General features: G+C 42.2%; 1 protein-coding gene across 6 annotated transcripts in view; it reads right to left on the bottom strand.

The window, feature by feature from the left end:
• The window catches only part of sash1a (SAM and SH3 domain containing 1a), a 231,616-nt gene that overhangs the window by 15,866 nt on the left and 198,326 nt on the right, over positions 1 to 17,424 (bottom strand). For all 6 annotated transcript variants that reach the window (XM_040124615.1, XM_040124618.1, XM_040124620.1 and 3 more), the window contains 7 exons: positions 17,333 to 17,382; positions 10,489 to 10,529; positions 10,009 to 10,098; positions 9,806 to 9,918; positions 8,299 to 8,397; positions 3,142 to 3,277; positions 2,233 to 2,654 (listed from right to left, as the gene is read on the bottom strand). In XM_040124615.1, the coding sequence (XP_039980549.1) occupies positions 2,233 to 2,654; positions 3,142 to 3,277; positions 8,299 to 8,397; positions 9,806 to 9,918; positions 10,009 to 10,098; positions 10,489 to 10,529; positions 17,333 to 17,382 (951 nt within the window). The remainder of the gene's footprint in view (positions 1 to 2,232; positions 2,655 to 3,141; positions 3,278 to 8,298; positions 8,398 to 9,805; positions 9,919 to 10,008; positions 10,099 to 10,488; positions 10,530 to 17,332; positions 17,383 to 17,424) is intronic.

Raw genomic sequence — 17,424 nt, 5'->3', positions numbered from 1 at the left:
GTTCAGCTTGATGCAATTCGTTTGTGCTTAATTATGAGAAATGCAAAGCCGGGCTTAGTATGCAAACATGCACAACATTTAGGCTGGTTGCTTAGAGCTGAAAATATGTTATTTTCATCAGAATCTTCAAAGAGAGCATATTGTGCTGAGAGGACAGGGTGATATGGAGATTTTTTCTTGACTTTAGAGGTCAACAGCAAAATAAGAGGTAAACACAAAGAGGAACAATGACATGAAACGAAAAAGAAAATCCAGGATCTTATCACTAAAGTGGCTTTGACTTTTTGAATCCTTCCCAATCGCTGCAGTAGGTGACACACAAACATGTATACACACATGCACATAAAGCGTCTGCCAAAAAACACAGTCAGTTCGTGTGGGCACTTGATGGCATTTCTCCTTTGCTTCAAACACTTCTGAACTACTCCCACAAACCCTGGATGATGAGTCTCAAAGTGAGCAGAACTTGCACATTAAGGAAATTGTTTCTATATTAGTTGTCAACAGCTGCAGTCCACATCACAACTTCCCAGGAAAAAATAGTTCGGAGAACAAACATTTTTGAAGAGACGTCCAAAAAGAACTCTGGATGAAATGGAGATGTTCGATGGAATGGACATGCACCCAGAAAAAAAAAAAAAACGCCTTTCGAAGATAATTATAAGGAAAGAAAAATAACTACAAAAAAGAAAAATCACATCTGTAACTATAGAGGCACAGGCCAAAAAAGAACACGAAAAGCAACAACAGAAAAAGTGGATTCGGAGAGTTTTTGGATGAGAACGACGTCCAGTGATTTCACTAGTACACGATAGGATTCAGGTACTCTCAAAGCTGCAGGATAGCTCCTCTATATTACCACCTAGAGTTTCTGTCACTACTTGATTGATACACACCTGCTGTATGTGGGGAACAAGTAAGGTGCTTGCAATGCAACCAGACCCTTTTCATACTTGTAACGTTACAAACTTGGCCTTTTATATCCACTGTGGTATGAATAAGTATACGTAGTTTACCTGTTTTTCTTATTTCCACTTTTTTATTGCTATGCTCAGCCTTACAAGATCAACTTGAAAGTTGATAAGTGTAAAGACACATTAATCACTCAAGTTGACTTATTAAGGCCATCCATTGAATAGGTCTCTGAGGCAACGTGCTGTGCAGTTTTAAGGATGAGCTGCTCCAGGCTAGTACATCTCCCTCTGCCCACGGGGATCAGTGTGACTGTGCGAGTGCATGTGTTCTTCAGGGATCTGACATTTACAAAAAGACACTTATAAAACCTCGGCTGTAACTTAACTTCCCAAGTGGGGCACTGCACATTCCATAGTCATTTCATTTTCAGCTGAAAGAAAAAGGTTTGAAGCCAAAGAGGCATTCACTTAAAGGTGGAGGAAGATGACATTCCTCTAAGGGCAGTTAGGTCTGTGATAGATATGCCGGTTCTTGACATTTTCAATACATGACCACAGCTGCAATACTCTGATGTGGAATTCTCTCTTTTCACACAGTCATTATCAAATGGATAAATTGAATAAATTTGACCTGTCATGTGTCTTTTGTTGTGTATATTTGCTGAACCTTCTAGTATAACTTCTGAGCTATTCTGCAACTTTGAAGTAAACCGAGTCCTGCTCACACGAGGCGGTCGATTTAAACCTCACGGTCCAGACTCACAGACTTCTGCTGGATGCGCAAGAGCACACGCTTGGTGCAGCGGTCCACGCTGGCCGCCCACTTCCTGTCCGCCTCGCGGTCCTCCTCCAATAGACAACGGCGCTCAGTGCGGCTGAGGGTAACTGGGCGGACTAGCTGGGCCCAGTTGAGGTGACCGTACAGGCTCCGTTCTACCACATAGGTGATGTTCAGCTCACTGACTGCTGTTCGACCACGCAGCCTGCGAGAGGGGAACACCCAGCTCCCTCCCCCACTTCCGAAACCCTTTGATTTGGCTACATCACAGCGGGCGGGGGAGGAGGGGGTAATAGACAACGGGGAGACAGGGGTCTTGGCATTGCGCGAGCGCTGGTACAGAAGGTGCTTTGTGGAGTAAGCGTAGTTGGGATCAGGTTTCCGGTGTGTCCAGCTGCCATGGTGCCGGTTGGCAGGTTGGTTTTTGGGGCTGCCTTGCGGACCGTCATCCAGGGAGATCAGGAGGCGAGACTGTGCATGGGATTTGGGACGAGGTTTGGTGAGGCCATAGAAGGCGTAGAGGGCTTCGTTGTTACTTACCCCATGGGAGATGGAGCTCAGGGCCTTCCGCATCTCGCCGTCAGTCGTGGAGCGTGACAGTTTCCCCTCGTCGTCCAATCCACAGCCATCCAACTCTGAGAAGGAAGAGCCACTGCCTCCAACGCCGGAGATGGAACCTCCCAGGCCCCCAGAGCCGACCGGGGTTCTCCTGGGGGGCCGGATGAGACCGTGGGTACTGGAAGACTTACTAAAGGTTTTGACCAACTTGTGCCCAGACCAGGTGTCCAAGCTGCTGGAGGAAGGGGAGGTGGTCAGACTGTCTGTGTCTCCATCGAGAGAGAGTTGATCCTGGGTGAGGGAGGGCAGAGAGGCCTCCTGGGGCAAAGCCGGCTTCTTTAGGACCCCTGTATACAGAGCTGTGTTGTCCTCACAGGTGGGAGGTGCCTCCAGATTCAGAAAATCTAAACAACACAGAAACATCAGATAGTTTTTTACTCAGGAGGATTTAGACTTCAGATTCTTTGCAGTCCCATGACCTATCTGTGGTTTAGTTTTCCAAACCACAGATAGCCAGCAAACATTTCAAAACACATTCTTAAAGTTTGAGTTTCAGGCAAATCCCTTGACAGACAAGAATGTAATACTTTGGCAAAAAAAATAATCCCCTCTTCTAACACATAAGTAATTAATTTACAATAACCCTCAGATAGAAACAACTTTTACTATGATTGAACTTTAACTTAATTTCAGTAAGGACTAACAGCTCAATTTAGTGTTTAAAACAGATATTCAACGTACAATTTTCCCAAGTAATGCAAGCAGTGTTGAAATCTGTATACAGTAGGAAGTCTAAAACCATGACCTTAATGTGCCTGGAAATTTTTTTTTTTATAAAAAGATTTGAACTGCAAGGTACTTAAAGGAATTCACCATTTAAGGGTTACAAACCTTCAGAACCATGTTTCTTGCCCTCTTCCACCTTGATGAGTTTTTTCCTGACCCGGCGTGTTGAGTTTACCAGTTTGTGAAGCCGTTTGAACTTCACAGAGTCCTCTGATTGCTCATCGTCTGACTGTTCACGAGACTGGTGGGAGAGAGAAAGAGGGAGGGATGATATAATAAAAGGGACAGACACTCAAACAATATTTAAAAAATAAAATAAAAAAATCTTCTTTCAAGTTCAGCATAATATGAAAAATGTACCGTTTCTTTTTGAGTTTACTTAATATAAAACGTGGGGGGGGGTATAACAACAAACCTTGACAAATATACTTTGAGATTTCAAGGACGCTGTTATAATGCAACAGATGAAAGCATTGTTTAGAATGGAGTCAAAGTTAGTGAGGTGAGAGATGGAGGATTTCAGGGATGGTGGCACACTGCATTGTGTGAAGTTCATATTCATAGTAAACACAGAAAGAAATGCACTGAAAAAAATGAACCAGATGACACAGTCATTTGAAACAATGGGTATAACTGAATGACACAGTGAATCAATATTACAATAAATGGTCTATTTGGTGTTATGTTGCCTTCAGAGACTGCTTACTCCAGAGGAAATGAAAGGACACTGGTTGCATGTTATGGGTGTCAGCATCTTTGTGTTTTTTTTTCCTCACTCAATGGCCACTGCAATTAAACTCTCTGTACAGTGGTAGTGGAGTGGGTAAGAGAGAATAATGAAGTCACTACCAGTTTCCTCACACACACCTTCACACCCCCCAACACACACACACACACACACACACACACACACACACACACACACACACAGTAAAAAGCCTTACTCCCACCGAACATCTACATACATATACACAGAAACTCCCAGAGCTGTATGTGTGTATGCAAATTCTTGCTATAGTCTCAATGTATGATGGTAATGAACTGAGCTTTGGCATGAAGATTGTTTGGCAGAAACCATCGTCATTGTCATTGTCATGGAGCTCAAACAACTTAATTTGTTCCTATTTGCTACTGGTTTCCACAGAAACACCACCTCTCTGGTCACTCACCACCAGTTCCAGGGTCGAGGTTGACTGCATCACTTGCTGAGGGACACACATGCTTACATGCACTCTTACAAACACAGCACTAGACAGTGCAGGCCTGCAGGGCATTGCTCTCTGTCTGGTAAAAACGCACTCTTCTCCTGCAGCTCTAAAGCTAACTAGTAAGAAACCACGTTCTAGCTGTTGTTGGGTTTAGACCGCAGTTCTGGCTCAGAGCCTGCTGACATATAGGAGGATTGATGTTAACAACTGTGGCTTGGTTGACACAAACAAATCTGACATTGACGACAAACCCATGATGGCACCATACTACCAAAGCAACATTATGACCTTTTGATTCCTGCAGGCAGGTGAATGTTACAAAACCTGACTAATCATTGCCCAGTTGGAAAAGAAAAACAACATATTAATCAGTGCAGCATCATGTAAGTCCATTCTATCAAACTGACCCCACCTTTGCCATCAGTTAACCACATTCAGAGGTGCGTGATCTAATTTTAGGTCCAATGTGATATCGGCCCAGCAGACCAGAGGTGGGGTACAGCCATTCATTTGGCCTCTGACAAACTTGACTCTGAAAACCCATAACTCCACTATCCCTCAGCACAATTCTCCCTGACAATACCCCAAGTGAACCACACAATTCTGGCTGCCGTGGTGATGCCTTTAAATTTACATTTGCCCTGGACAATGCTTGAGTGTATTAGCTTCAGAGTATGTAGTGTAATAACAAGTCTGTGTCCTAGAGGATTGATGAAAGAGACAGTAGAAAAGACTGAAATGATTGAGCCCACAAAAGGTTGGATAAGAGTTGACTCTTGGATCCTTATTCCTCACAACAAGTATTTTTAAGAAGTGTAAAGAAGAAAAAGATGTCTCATGTGAAGTCACTTTTTTATATGTGGGAATAACAAAACCCTTGTGATGTCTTCAATTCCGTGTCTTACAGAATGAGAGAAGAAACAGGAGACGTAAAGAGGTGACATTGACATATAATGCCTAATCTAGCCCTGAGGAACACCATCCAGGAAAATGACCACATATACAGGAGGAAAGACACACAGAAAGAAACCCAAATATATGAAGCTATGAATCAAGCAGGGCTGAAGGGCTGCCATCAAAAACAAGGTCAGGGCAACAATTCCACCACCATAATTGCCATTTCACTACACAAATTACTATGAGTATCGTTCCCAAAACTTGGGAGATGCACTTAAACTTAGCAAACTCTAAACCAACATCCTTATGGTGCACACCAAATTTTTTCTTCTTGCCCTGTACCACAAAAACTGAACAGGACCATCTTACAAGAAAATCTAATACAGACAGTTAAGTGCACCAATGTGCCTTAAAACTTACCACCTCAGTTAAAACAGCGGGGTACCTCTTCTTGTGTTAACATACAACAGGATAGAACAAGCTGGTCCAGGAGATCCATAGTGCGCCAACCACTTTCTCACGCATGCATGATCTAAAACAAAATCTGTTCCCCTATGCACATGCTGGCAGATAGAGCTGCAGCCTGTTAATGAATTCAACTGAGAGGAATGAGGGACTGTTTGGAAGAGCCGTGGCGCACAGCTAGCAGAGAAAAGGCGTGTTGTACATGGAGTACAATCCCAGCATTTGAGCCCCTCTGACCCTGACTTGGCCCCCACATCGCTAATGGCCATTCCTGGAATGTGGGCTCCGATCGCTGGGGGAATACAGCATCAGAAAAACGGACAGAACAGCCAAAGAATTGTATATTGCAAACATTTCAGCTAAACATATGTACTGTATGTTCACATGTCTGCATACAGAATACAGGCACACACAGACACATAAAACTGTTACTATATGAATTTGGGAATGACCTAATTCATTAGAGAGGAGAGGGGGCAGTATGAGACACCAACACTGGCCCCTGCAGAGTAGAAATATTTCCTGTAGTGGCCAATTTTGGCACATAGGGCAAGGGGAGATACAGAACTCCCCCACTCTTCTGGCCCACAGGGTGAGTGTAATGTCTTTATTGTCACTCTCTCTCTCTCCCCCTTGTTTCCTCTCTGCCTCCAGCACTTGCTTTTGTTCACAGTCTCCAGAGCCAATCTGTGTGTTCCTCTACACAATACTCCTTCAGTAACTCTTCATCCTCTCCCCTGTCTGTTTAAAAAAAACCAAAAAAAAAAAAAACCCCAATCGATCAATCTTCTTCCCACAGGAAGTGAGCAGCTGGTAGCAGAGGGTTAACAGACTGGTAAGATGATCAGCAAACTCATGCACAATTCACACACCATTATCAGTGAGCCAGACAGAACCTGAGCTGGGATTATGTACGGTATAATCAGCCTATTTTTCATCATTTCTCTTCATATAGAAGATGATCATCAATCACTACCCAGAAGAATTTAATAGGGACCCTTGATGATGTGAGAAACCTATTTTGCATGAGTCCTTATTCATGGGTTAACTGATTCAGTTAAAGTAGAACACAGCCATGTAGATCTGATTTTCTGTGTTTATGAAGGCAAACCATAGATTAGTTGAAGAGGCACAGGGGGCAGTGATGAATGTGCAAAAGTGAAGCACATCTGTAGTGAAAGCATATTTATCCACCTAAAAGAAAGTGTGATTCTGGAAATTCAACCCTGGCCAGGATCTAAGCACATCTGTCTGAAGGCTGTAGGGTTAACCTTCCATGTACTTTAATAACAAAAACAAGAAATGCAAACGCAGTCGCAAAGTTGCAAATAGCGGATAAGAGTAAATGCAAGACACTGTTTTTTTAGAAAATGTCAGTTTTTTTTAGCTGGGAATTAGTAGCACATTTCAAAATAGCAATGACACACTTGTGCAGGACATTATTTTCAGAGTACTTTTGTGTTTGGATAAACTCATTTCCTGTGACAAAAGTGGGACAGTGTGTGACACTGTATGACTGCATGCTATTCCCGATATGATCACATACAATAAAGAACTTATCAAAAGCCCCCATGACCACTGTGAGTCCTAAATCTGCATCAAGGCTGGCCTACATTTAAAAAGGAAAAAAAACAAACAAAACAAAACCAACATATGCAAACACACACACAACAGAAAGAACTGCGTGATTGTCAACAGACACCAAACTAAATCTAACAGGATATGATTGTCTGAGCTTCAGCTCCACAACTCATAGCATCTGTTACGGGACCAGCTTCACCACATGAAGTAACCTCAAAGGTCTTGACTCATTTAAAGGTAACTGGGGAGATTCGGAGGCTCTCTCTTCAAGGATCACAGCTGACAAAATCAATGCTCACAAATGTTCATGCCACAAGAGGTTTCGGCTGGATTTTTGTCTGACACTCTACTTGGCTTTCCGGAAGTTACAATTAGTTGATGGAAACGGACCTGACCCAAAATTCCCTAAGACAATTTCTTTGTCAACACAGCAGCCAAATTTCAAATGAGATGTACATAACAGGATTAACCTGATAAATAAAATATGGATGAGGACTTGAAACAAATTGCATCTATCTCATTGTGACTGCTAATTCGTGAAAGCAGCCTGAGAAAACTAAGCTAAGCAATGGGCCAATATTCACAGTGGTAACACCCATAGTATCACAATGCACATGACATGGTGGAGAGAATGCATGTGCACAGGCAGATATATTGTAGTTTGGCCAATGAATAAAGAGTTGAGAAGCAAGGGGAGATAAAGGGAATGAGGAAGAGATAAAAGTTGAGTGAGAGTGGTTTATGCAATGGTATTTACACTGTTCAAAATTTAAAATATTTCAAATATATTTAAAAGGGAAGTCTAAAGGTGGATTGTATTCAAAGTCTAGACATCCAGTCAGAAAAACTAATTGAGGTTACACTTATTATTGGATTAACACATACATACACACACACACACACACACACACACACACACACACACACACACACACACACACACACACACACACACACACACACACATACACAGAAACAACAAGGGCTGTCCTTCTTCACAACCTCCTCAGCTGAAAAATCAAACTGAAAGGTGAGACTGGTCGAGGTGAGAGTGTTACGAGAGGTAGAGGAAAGGGGACGGGGCAGGGTAATGGGGTGGGGGTGTACTTACGTTGCAGTTTGAGGACTGGTTTAGATTGGGTGCAGATCCATCAGTCCACTCTGCAGTGTCAGTACTGCTGGACTGTCTGCTGCGCTCATACTCCTTCAGCTACGTGGAGAAGAAGAGTTTAGAGAGGCAGAGGAACAGTTTGGGGCCACCCACTCTCACCCTGCATGCTACATGTCTGCATATACTAACAGACGACTGCATGTACAACGACGGACAGGCGCACACACACAGACAGAACAGAAGGACTCGACCAGTTATGTAGTGGTAAGTAAAGAGTTTATAGTGTAGTCTGAGTTTGTTGTTTATTATGCAAACAATTGTGAAAATAAAAAAGTCCACTGTATTTTAAGCAAAGCTTAAATGGCACTACAGTCCTGTAAACTGTGTTTTTAATGCGTGGTATGACTTTTGTCAAGAATATTTATGTCTGCCCATCTGAGCAGATATAAATCTTACCTCGTCAATCTTTGTCTATACATAAAAAAGGGAACGGAAATGCAGATTGAATATTATTGGGTTTATGCTCCACTACATCCCTGGACACATACTACATACCACTATGCTGACAGTAAAAAATAACCCCATTTTGGGGATTTTGATCAGTGATACAGAGAACACATAACGACACACAAGCACAACAACAATTAAAAAATAAATAAAATAGATAATCGATCCACAAAGTCTGATCAACGATTGGCTTGACTGAGTGCCAATCACTAGAGAGAGAAGCTGAGATCAAGCCATTGGCTGATAAAACATCAAAGTTTTGGAAAAAAGGATAATTAACGTCTGCCTTGCGGAGAGCAACCCAGTGCTGGAGTACTGCTGGACAGTCATGCTACCCATGAGCAAGGCATTATTAAAGGTGATTCACAGAAAGGAAAGAGGGAAGATGAAGAAAGAAGAAGAAGTAGGCAAATAAAAACAGAAATAACAATCAACAGAAATTGACCGAAAGTCAGATCAAAAAGAAAGTGTAGGGAAATATAAAGCCAAATAATTATCCACCATGTCAACCTAGAGAGAAAAACCACAATGCACCAGCGCATCACCCCAACAGATGGGGCTATAGAGTTACTATGACCGTCAACCCCGCAAGTATGAACAGAACAACACACCCACACACACTCCAAGAGCTCACAACCTAATATCCCCAGACTCCTGAACCTCTGATCTGGAGTTTGTGTGTGTGTCTGTGTGTGTGTCTGTGTGTGTGTGTGTGTGTGTGTGTGTGTGTGTGTGTGTTGGTATAAAGAGGACAATGCAGGGTTAAAATGCGGGGCCTTGTAGGAGTTAGTAAGAGTGAGTCGTTTTAGTAAGCCAGTGCTAAATGGTGGGAATATGGAACAGAAGGGGGGAAAGGCTGGAAACTAATCCAGGAGGTGGTGAGGGGATCTGGGGGGTTGAAGGGAGGCCTCGGACTGGCGGTCGTAAGGGGAGGAGTGGGGAGTGGGCATGTGGAAGGAAGTTGCAACAGATGAGGCAGGGAGTCAGTGGAGTCTCCTACCCGAGCTAGAGCTTCTTCTACGGTGATCATCTTCTCTTTCACCATCATCATCAGCTGGATTCGCTCTTCATCGCTCATTGTGATCTCACTGGCTACATAGCCAATGTCCTCTCCTGATGGGATAAACCAGCAAAGAGCAGAAGGTCAAATATGAAGTGACATCTGTTCAGTAAAGCAGATCCGGAAAATCGTGCCACACAAACCTTTGGATGTCTGTCGCATGACAGGTTTATGTTGAGACTTGCGGAAATTCTGCCAAAAAGATTTGTTTTTCTTCTTGTTGTCCCATTTGCCTAAAGGAAGGGAAGGATCAGTCACATAGGGGGAAAAACACACACCTTATACACAACTACCCGAGGAGATTTACATTATACAATATTGTTTTTCTAGCCAGAGGAAAGCAAGCACTAAATTTGATAAAGTGTTTTTGTTCGTGTGTCACTCTGCTAAACAAGATCAATAAATTTAGATTGCATTAGCATATCAAATTTTGTACATAATTGCATGTGTATAGACCATTCCCTATATTTCTTGCAACAATAAAGTATGACCTTTACGCAAACATGTTTTCCAGGCAGTTCCTATCGGCTAATCTCACCCCAAGGATCAATAAATATTCATCTTAATCTTATAAGAAACATTAAGACAGCAGAAGATAAACATGAAAATGCATATCAATTTACCTCCAGATCCATCTTCAGAGCTGGACTTGTGCAGGGGCATTCTATACAAAACGAATAGAGAAAGAATAAATCAGCATTAGAATAATGCAAATTTACATTCCTATTCTCACACTTTATCATAAAGTCTCTCGTCTCTGTCAACTCCACACCTTCGAAGCGCATTAACTATGTTTAAGGATAAATATAATGCATAGTTTTTGCGAGCGGAGTTGCATTTTTGTCTATTCATCTATTCACCACTTGGGGTCAGTGGTGGAACTTTAGTGATGGCAAACCAGGTTCCTGAGGCTTGAGAGGGAGAAGGTGGAGGAGAGGGGAGGAGAGGAGACAATGACACCCCTGTTGGAAAAACAAGAGGGTAAGATGAAGTCGCCGGTAATACCGAGTGTTTAAGAAGCTGTAAGGAAAGGAGTAAGGTCAACATGATGAAGAAAAAGAGTGGGCAGTCACGTGAAAGTGAAGAGGGCAGAGTGAAGACGGAAAGTACGGAACTCAGGAAAAGAAGAACAGAAGGGGGGGGGGAGAAACCACAAGGCAGACTCAGCCTGTTTGTGTTTCCACTTCCCTCCACAGGATAGACAGTCACGAGGAAGACAGAGAGAAGAGTGGGAGAAGAGGGATAGAGAGCATAAGAGAGGAAGAGAGATAAAAAATAAATGAGTAAAAAAATCCCTGACATGTCTTTACACCATAACCAGAACTAGTGGGGAGAAAATAACAACTCGAAAAGCTCCTTGTGACACATGAACTGCACTCGGCTTCCAATCAGAAAGTCATGTGTGAGCAGCCTCACCCAATTTTCTAGCAAGTTTAGCAGCATGTTAGGCTTTGGCTGACTCGCCCTTGTTTTTCTCCAGGAGATGAGAAACCGTCTTTTTCTATATGAAAATCAGCTGGTCATGTTCAAAGTAGCTGCTGAAAACTTCACAGAAAGAGTGAGTTTGTTTTCAGATTGGGCTAAGCAGGCTTGGTAGAAGTGTAAAGAGGAAGTGGAGCTTCAGGACGGATTATGTCTGTGGATAATGCCCTACAGGTGTGTTTGTGTTTGTGTGTGAGTATGGGGGTGATAGTGAGTGTTGCTGGCTGTTGTACACTCTAAGCTTTTCCATCCTTTCAATTAAAAAGGAAATAAATCATAGGGGGAAGTGGAGAGATTAAAACAGCAAATTTGTCTGGCTGAGACCCTCGGAGACCTATTAAGTAAATCTCGCTACTAAAGGCATAACTGGCTCCCTCTTTCACTTCTCTTACTTGCCCCCTTCCACACACGCTTTATGGTTTGAAAGCCAATTGCACAAGGGCATACAGCTGAGACAGGTGGGTGCCAGTGAAGCAATGTGAAAGTGTGTGACAGGTTCAAAACAAGATGAACAGGTCAATTCCCTCTCCAGTGGCTGGGTGTGTGTAAGTGTATGTGCATGTGTGTTCATATGTTTGTTCAGATGTGGAAGCCCTCTCTTGGTGCAATGGGAAATCTTCATGCGGCTTAAAGCCCGGCTGCCATGGAAACATAATGAGATGCTAATTGAATGGAGGTCTGCATGGTTTGCCCCTCTGCTCATCCCCCTCTCAGATAGGCTAAGGCCAAAGCTAATGCTAATAGAACTCACTCAATAGAAGGTTTTCAGTAGCAGCGCCCCCCCCAATGCTCTATAAATTAACCTCCCGTGAAACGTACACATGCATGCGCTAACACACTTTCGTGCACTCTTACACCTTAAAAAAATGCGAATGTCTTTCAAAGAGTGAATCAGTCTATGCATTGTGTGGCTAGGCAACTTAATTGGTTTAACCTTAAATCTTTGGCCTGCCTTTTCTATTTCAATTCAGCTCTTTGCATTGAGTAAGGGACATTTAACTGCTTTTATCTCATTTGCATAAGAAGCTAACTTTCTATTTAAGGCCTATTATAAAATACAGCATCTTAACTTTGGCTGGCCCTATGCAGGATAGGTGAAAGTTGCTTTCCATGATTAACCATGATTAACATGCTACAAGTTTAAGGGAATCTAGGCTGACCGAAACATGGGCTAAAGCCGCTTAAGCTATGAGTGGAAGTTTGCTTGGTAATTATAAGTCTGACAGTGCTTTACCCTAATGTAAAACATTAGTAATTTTCAAAATGATAAGGTTAGAGTGCTGTTTATGCTTTAGTATGAGGCTTCACAAAATATGGTAAAACTGCAGTGATGTAATACTGTGTGCAATGTTTCGGAAAATATGCCGTAGTTGCACAAGTATGTATATACAACACCCAAATGCAGAGAAGATAGAATAGAACTGGAAAAAAAAACACTACAGAGCCAGCGGCTAGCTAACATCAGGTAAAAAAAAGGATAACAATGAATAAGTGATGATTGCGTAGACAACTATCATATGAATCACAGGTTTAGTCGGCTCCTATCCTGTGTGAACAAGCAGCTGCCCAGGAAAGATGATAAACCAGCACTTAGAAAGATAGACACACAGCTGTGCGTCCCCTTTTTTAAGCACACTCAGCAATGCAAACTTGCTATAGTGACTGTGTGTTTTTGAGCGGTTACGAGGCTGGCCACCTGGAGCGAGGTGATACCCGGTACTCTGGGTAGAGACAATGAAAGGCAGCGACCCCGTGCGACGGTGCACTGTTCACAGGAAGAGCAGAAGGATGACCTCTTCAGGGGTCACGGAAGAGGTCAGAGGTCGAATGGAAGGGAAAGACAAAGTCAAATGGCAGGAAAATAGAAAATCAAAAAGATTTAACACATACAGTTGGGAAAAAAAAACTGAACATGTATTTAAGTGCATTTTAAGAGTGTGAGTATTTTCCTGCCATATACACACTGTCCACTCTTAGTAGCAAATAACCACTCCATGAGGGCTGCAACAGTCAACTACAACTGATGAATATGCTGCCAAGGTACTTCAGTTTTCGAATATGGTACTGTGGTTTTACACAGATTCTTCACATGGCATTTCCTGATTATTAGTTGCACAAGCTTGGATTCCACATCCAGCAGCCCAAATGCCTTTAAATGTACTCTTACAAACACTGTTAGAGCCAATCAACAGCTTGTATCATGTGTCTGTACACGTATGCTTTCACCAAGATCCATTTACCTCTGGTGTTAACCTTACTGATAAGCTTGTGCTCCCCTCTTTGCAACAATATCCACCCAATCAATCACCTTCCAAAACAGGAAGTCCCCTATCTTGAACCCTCCAGCCTTCTGAGTGCGCTCTATCATCATCACTTGAATACTGGGAATTATGGGAGCTTGGCCCACCTCCTGCCAACAAAGTGACGAGGAGACACACAGACGCAGGGGTGGCAAAGCTTCAAGATGAAGTCTGGGTATTCTCCTCTGGGTGCTATTGTGCTGCAGAGAGGTGATGATGGGGGTATCCGTGTCCGTGTGTGAGAATTTGTATGCGTGTCCCTTGTGGGGCTGTGTGATATGGATCTGAGGAATTGAGTGGGCTTGTCTATCAGTCTGCCTGCACATGATAAATCACTCTACCTGAAACCCATTCACCACAATGGAAAGTGGACAATGGGCTATGTAATAGAGAGCAGAGCTGGGGTGAATGAGAGGAGATGGGCTGGCAGTGAAGGATGGATTACAAACAAGACTAGGTCAAAATGTAGTATATGGCTGGACCGTGTATGGTCGATGTGAGGTCAAAAACTGTTGTGAAACCACTGTAAACAACTATTTTCAATGGAAAGTAGCTAAAGCCCGCATGAGAAGTCCCTCAATGTTGCTCGATGGCGCAATACACAAATTAGCATATTCATGATGTCATTGCGTTGTATTTGCATTGTGCTTAGTCTCAGCTGGTTTCAGCCCTTCATTTTGCTTCTCTCCTGCTTTTTGTGATCACATATACAGTATTTCAATACAGCCGAATTCCCAATAAAGCTGTTCTCTCATTTACATGTTTTTTCTGTTTCTGTTTTCAGACAACGGCACAAATATGAAACAGTGACTGACTGAGACTACATTTTAACCAGCAGTCGCTTCCAAGCCATTCTCAAGCTGCTGCTCTGCATCCTGGTTTTATAACCTCAACCCTGTCTGACAAAAATCATTATACAAATTAGTTAAAGAAAAACAGCTCTGCTGTGATTTTGGCTATATTTAACTGTAAAATGATCACTCAGAGAGAAATTCATTCACGTCTATGCAGCTGCCATGCAGTCTATTGAATGAGACACAGAGAGGTGTGCCTGCAGAGGGGAAAGGCTGACCTTGCACTCATGGAGCAATACTAGCGACTCTCTTCTACAGGGAGTGGCTAAGGTTTGTCCAAAAAGTCACTAGATTTGTCGCTAGGTATTGTTTGGAAAAACAGTCGCTAAAGGGGTCTGAAAAGTGGGTAAATTTCGCACCTAAGGTGATAAGTGGGCAACAATGCCTGTAAACATTCCCCTGATGGCGTAATAGAAACCGTTCGTGCTAAGTCATTTTTAAAGAGCCGGTCCAGCCAAAAAGAAAGGGATGGGATTGGGGGAGATTTTGTCCTTGAGCGTAAAAACTTTAAAAATTAGGTTAATTAGATAAAGGTGATACAAAACGCCTCATATCTAACTTTCATAACAGTAATGGAGCTTGGCGCTTTGTAAGAAGAGAAACAGAGGAAAGAGTGAAGGCGACAGAGGTCGAGAGAGGGGTAAATGTGGAGCTTTTACATTAGTGATTATCTGAAGACTCATGGTGAAAAAAAGTCTGAATACTTATGAGCAAAGGGATGTAAGACAGAAAAAACAGACAGGAGGAAGAGAGAGAATAGTACAGTTATGGGCTCTTTCTGGGCCTCTCTCAAACAGCAGGGAGACGTCATTCGTAATCTGGCATCTGTTTCCCATCATCCTCAGCATTTGTCAGTGCAACATATACAGTCTTAGGAGAAGAGATCATGTCTGTGGTATGTACTTCCTGTGCTGCACGTGGTCGTCATGTGAACATGACAATTCTACTAAAGGTCACATATAGGTGATGGTCAGGAACAAATAAGAATATTAGGAAAAAAATTGAGACAATGGTGAGATAATTCGACTCACACTAAGATTTATCTAACCTTTAGCCATGGCAAACATGGCAATTGGGTTTGAATGGGGCTGCCAATTCCTGCACTAATCTGTCCATCCACTCATCTTCACTAAGTCTCTTCTATAAATGAGAGGGGTTTTTTTTTTCCTGATCACCACCAATGGGCAACACTGTCCAAGGAACTGGCTCTTCGTTGAAATCTTGATTAATCATCTTGTTGTGATCAAATATTTGAATATATTCATGATCTTCGGTCTTACCTAACAGAAACCAAACCCAGTGCTTATAAAAAGAGCCAAATGTGTGAGAGAATTTAATTTTGTTTGACAACAGGATATTTAGAGAGCTCTTTGGCCGACCATCTTGGATTGCTGTAAATGTGTATAACTGTATAAACTCTCATGGAGGGCCCATGGTGGAGAAATTTCCCACAAAATACAGTGGTGTACAAAAACGAACACACACTTTGTGTTACAGGAACCAGTGAAAAGGAACCCAACCCATGCCCAGTTCCATCCTGTTCTTTCATTCATGCTTCTTTGCTGTAATCATTTGGCCATCACCCCCCCTGTCTCCCCCTCTCCCCTGCTGGACACAAAGGCAGGAAGGAAGCATGGACGGCCAGAGAACAGAGAATGGCTGCTGGACTTAGCAGGTCAGTTGAAGGAAGCAGTCAGTGGTTTTCCTTTAACCACAGCAGGGATTGGACAGTGGGAGTTTAGGGGATCAACTGCAGGTTATATGTGTAATATCTATGAATGTCGAAAGTTGATTTCCTTTAGACTCACAGAAAAACTTATCTTAATATTCATTATTGATTATATGTTTTATCCATTTTATTATTATAGTCATTGCAGTTTTTCTTAGCAAATGTATGCAGTAGTGCATAATTGAAAAGAAGGCATATATACATTGTGTTAATTAATTGCTGTTCTTTTGGGATGGAATTTGAAAGCAATAGTTCTAGTTAGCAAAGCTAACTGGCTGCCGCTTTTAGCTTCATACACACCTTACCATACATAAGGCTGGTATTAATACCCCATCTAACTCTTGAAAACGAATAAGCATATTTCCTAAAATTTTAAAGTATTTTTTAAAAAGCTTAGAAATCATGTCATAATGCTTGTTTGAATGTGATTACACTAAATATATTAATTGCACTGTAATGATATCTTGTTGACATGATTCTTAATGAAATGAAAGTCTTTTGTCGACATATTTTTTTTAAATAAAAATTCCTTCTTATTCTGATTAAATATTAAGATTTACAATGTATTAACTTTAACAACATATTGAAACAGAACTGCATATGTTGGCCTGTCTAAGGCAATCACGATTTTCATTTATGTTCAAGTATTGTTGTTCAATGTTCAAGACCAAGGTCACTCAAAGCTGAACCTGTGTAAATTGCTCACTCACACATCACCACACTCATCCATGAATTTAGAGTTTTCCACCTGAGGAGGTGAACTCTGCAACCCCATGGACGACCTTTTGTACACGGTGACACATAAGAGATCTATCAGTCACATGAGCTGCATCTGGAGTTGCGTTCATTTCCATTTGCCCCTCTCCATCTTGAGCTGCGGACATGCAGAAAGGCTAAGTACGATCCATGATTTGGTGTGCAGGCATGTATGGTTTGATGTGATCCAGACACTGGCTGCCTTGCACAATGTTTTGACATGCAACAGACACGCATTTCAATCCAAGCATATTTCATGGTTTCACAGTGGCTCTGGTCAAATGTTAGTCATAAAGTGGGGGGCGGAATTAAAAAAAAAAAAAAAAAAAAAAAAAAAAACCCATACTTCCTGTCCGTTTCTGGAGTTGAAACCTCACTGCTGAAGCCTAATGATTCCTGAGGACAGAGGGAAAGAGGCAGGTGTCAGATTGACTTTTT

Source organism: Xiphias gladius, chromosome 4, assembly GCF_016859285.1.
Source record: "Xiphias gladius isolate SHS-SW01 ecotype Sanya breed wild chromosome 4, ASM1685928v1, whole genome shotgun sequence".
NCBI lineage: Eukaryota > Metazoa > Chordata > Actinopteri > Istiophoriformes > Xiphiidae > Xiphias > Xiphias gladius.
This window is presented reverse-complemented; position numbering and strand designations above follow the sequence as displayed.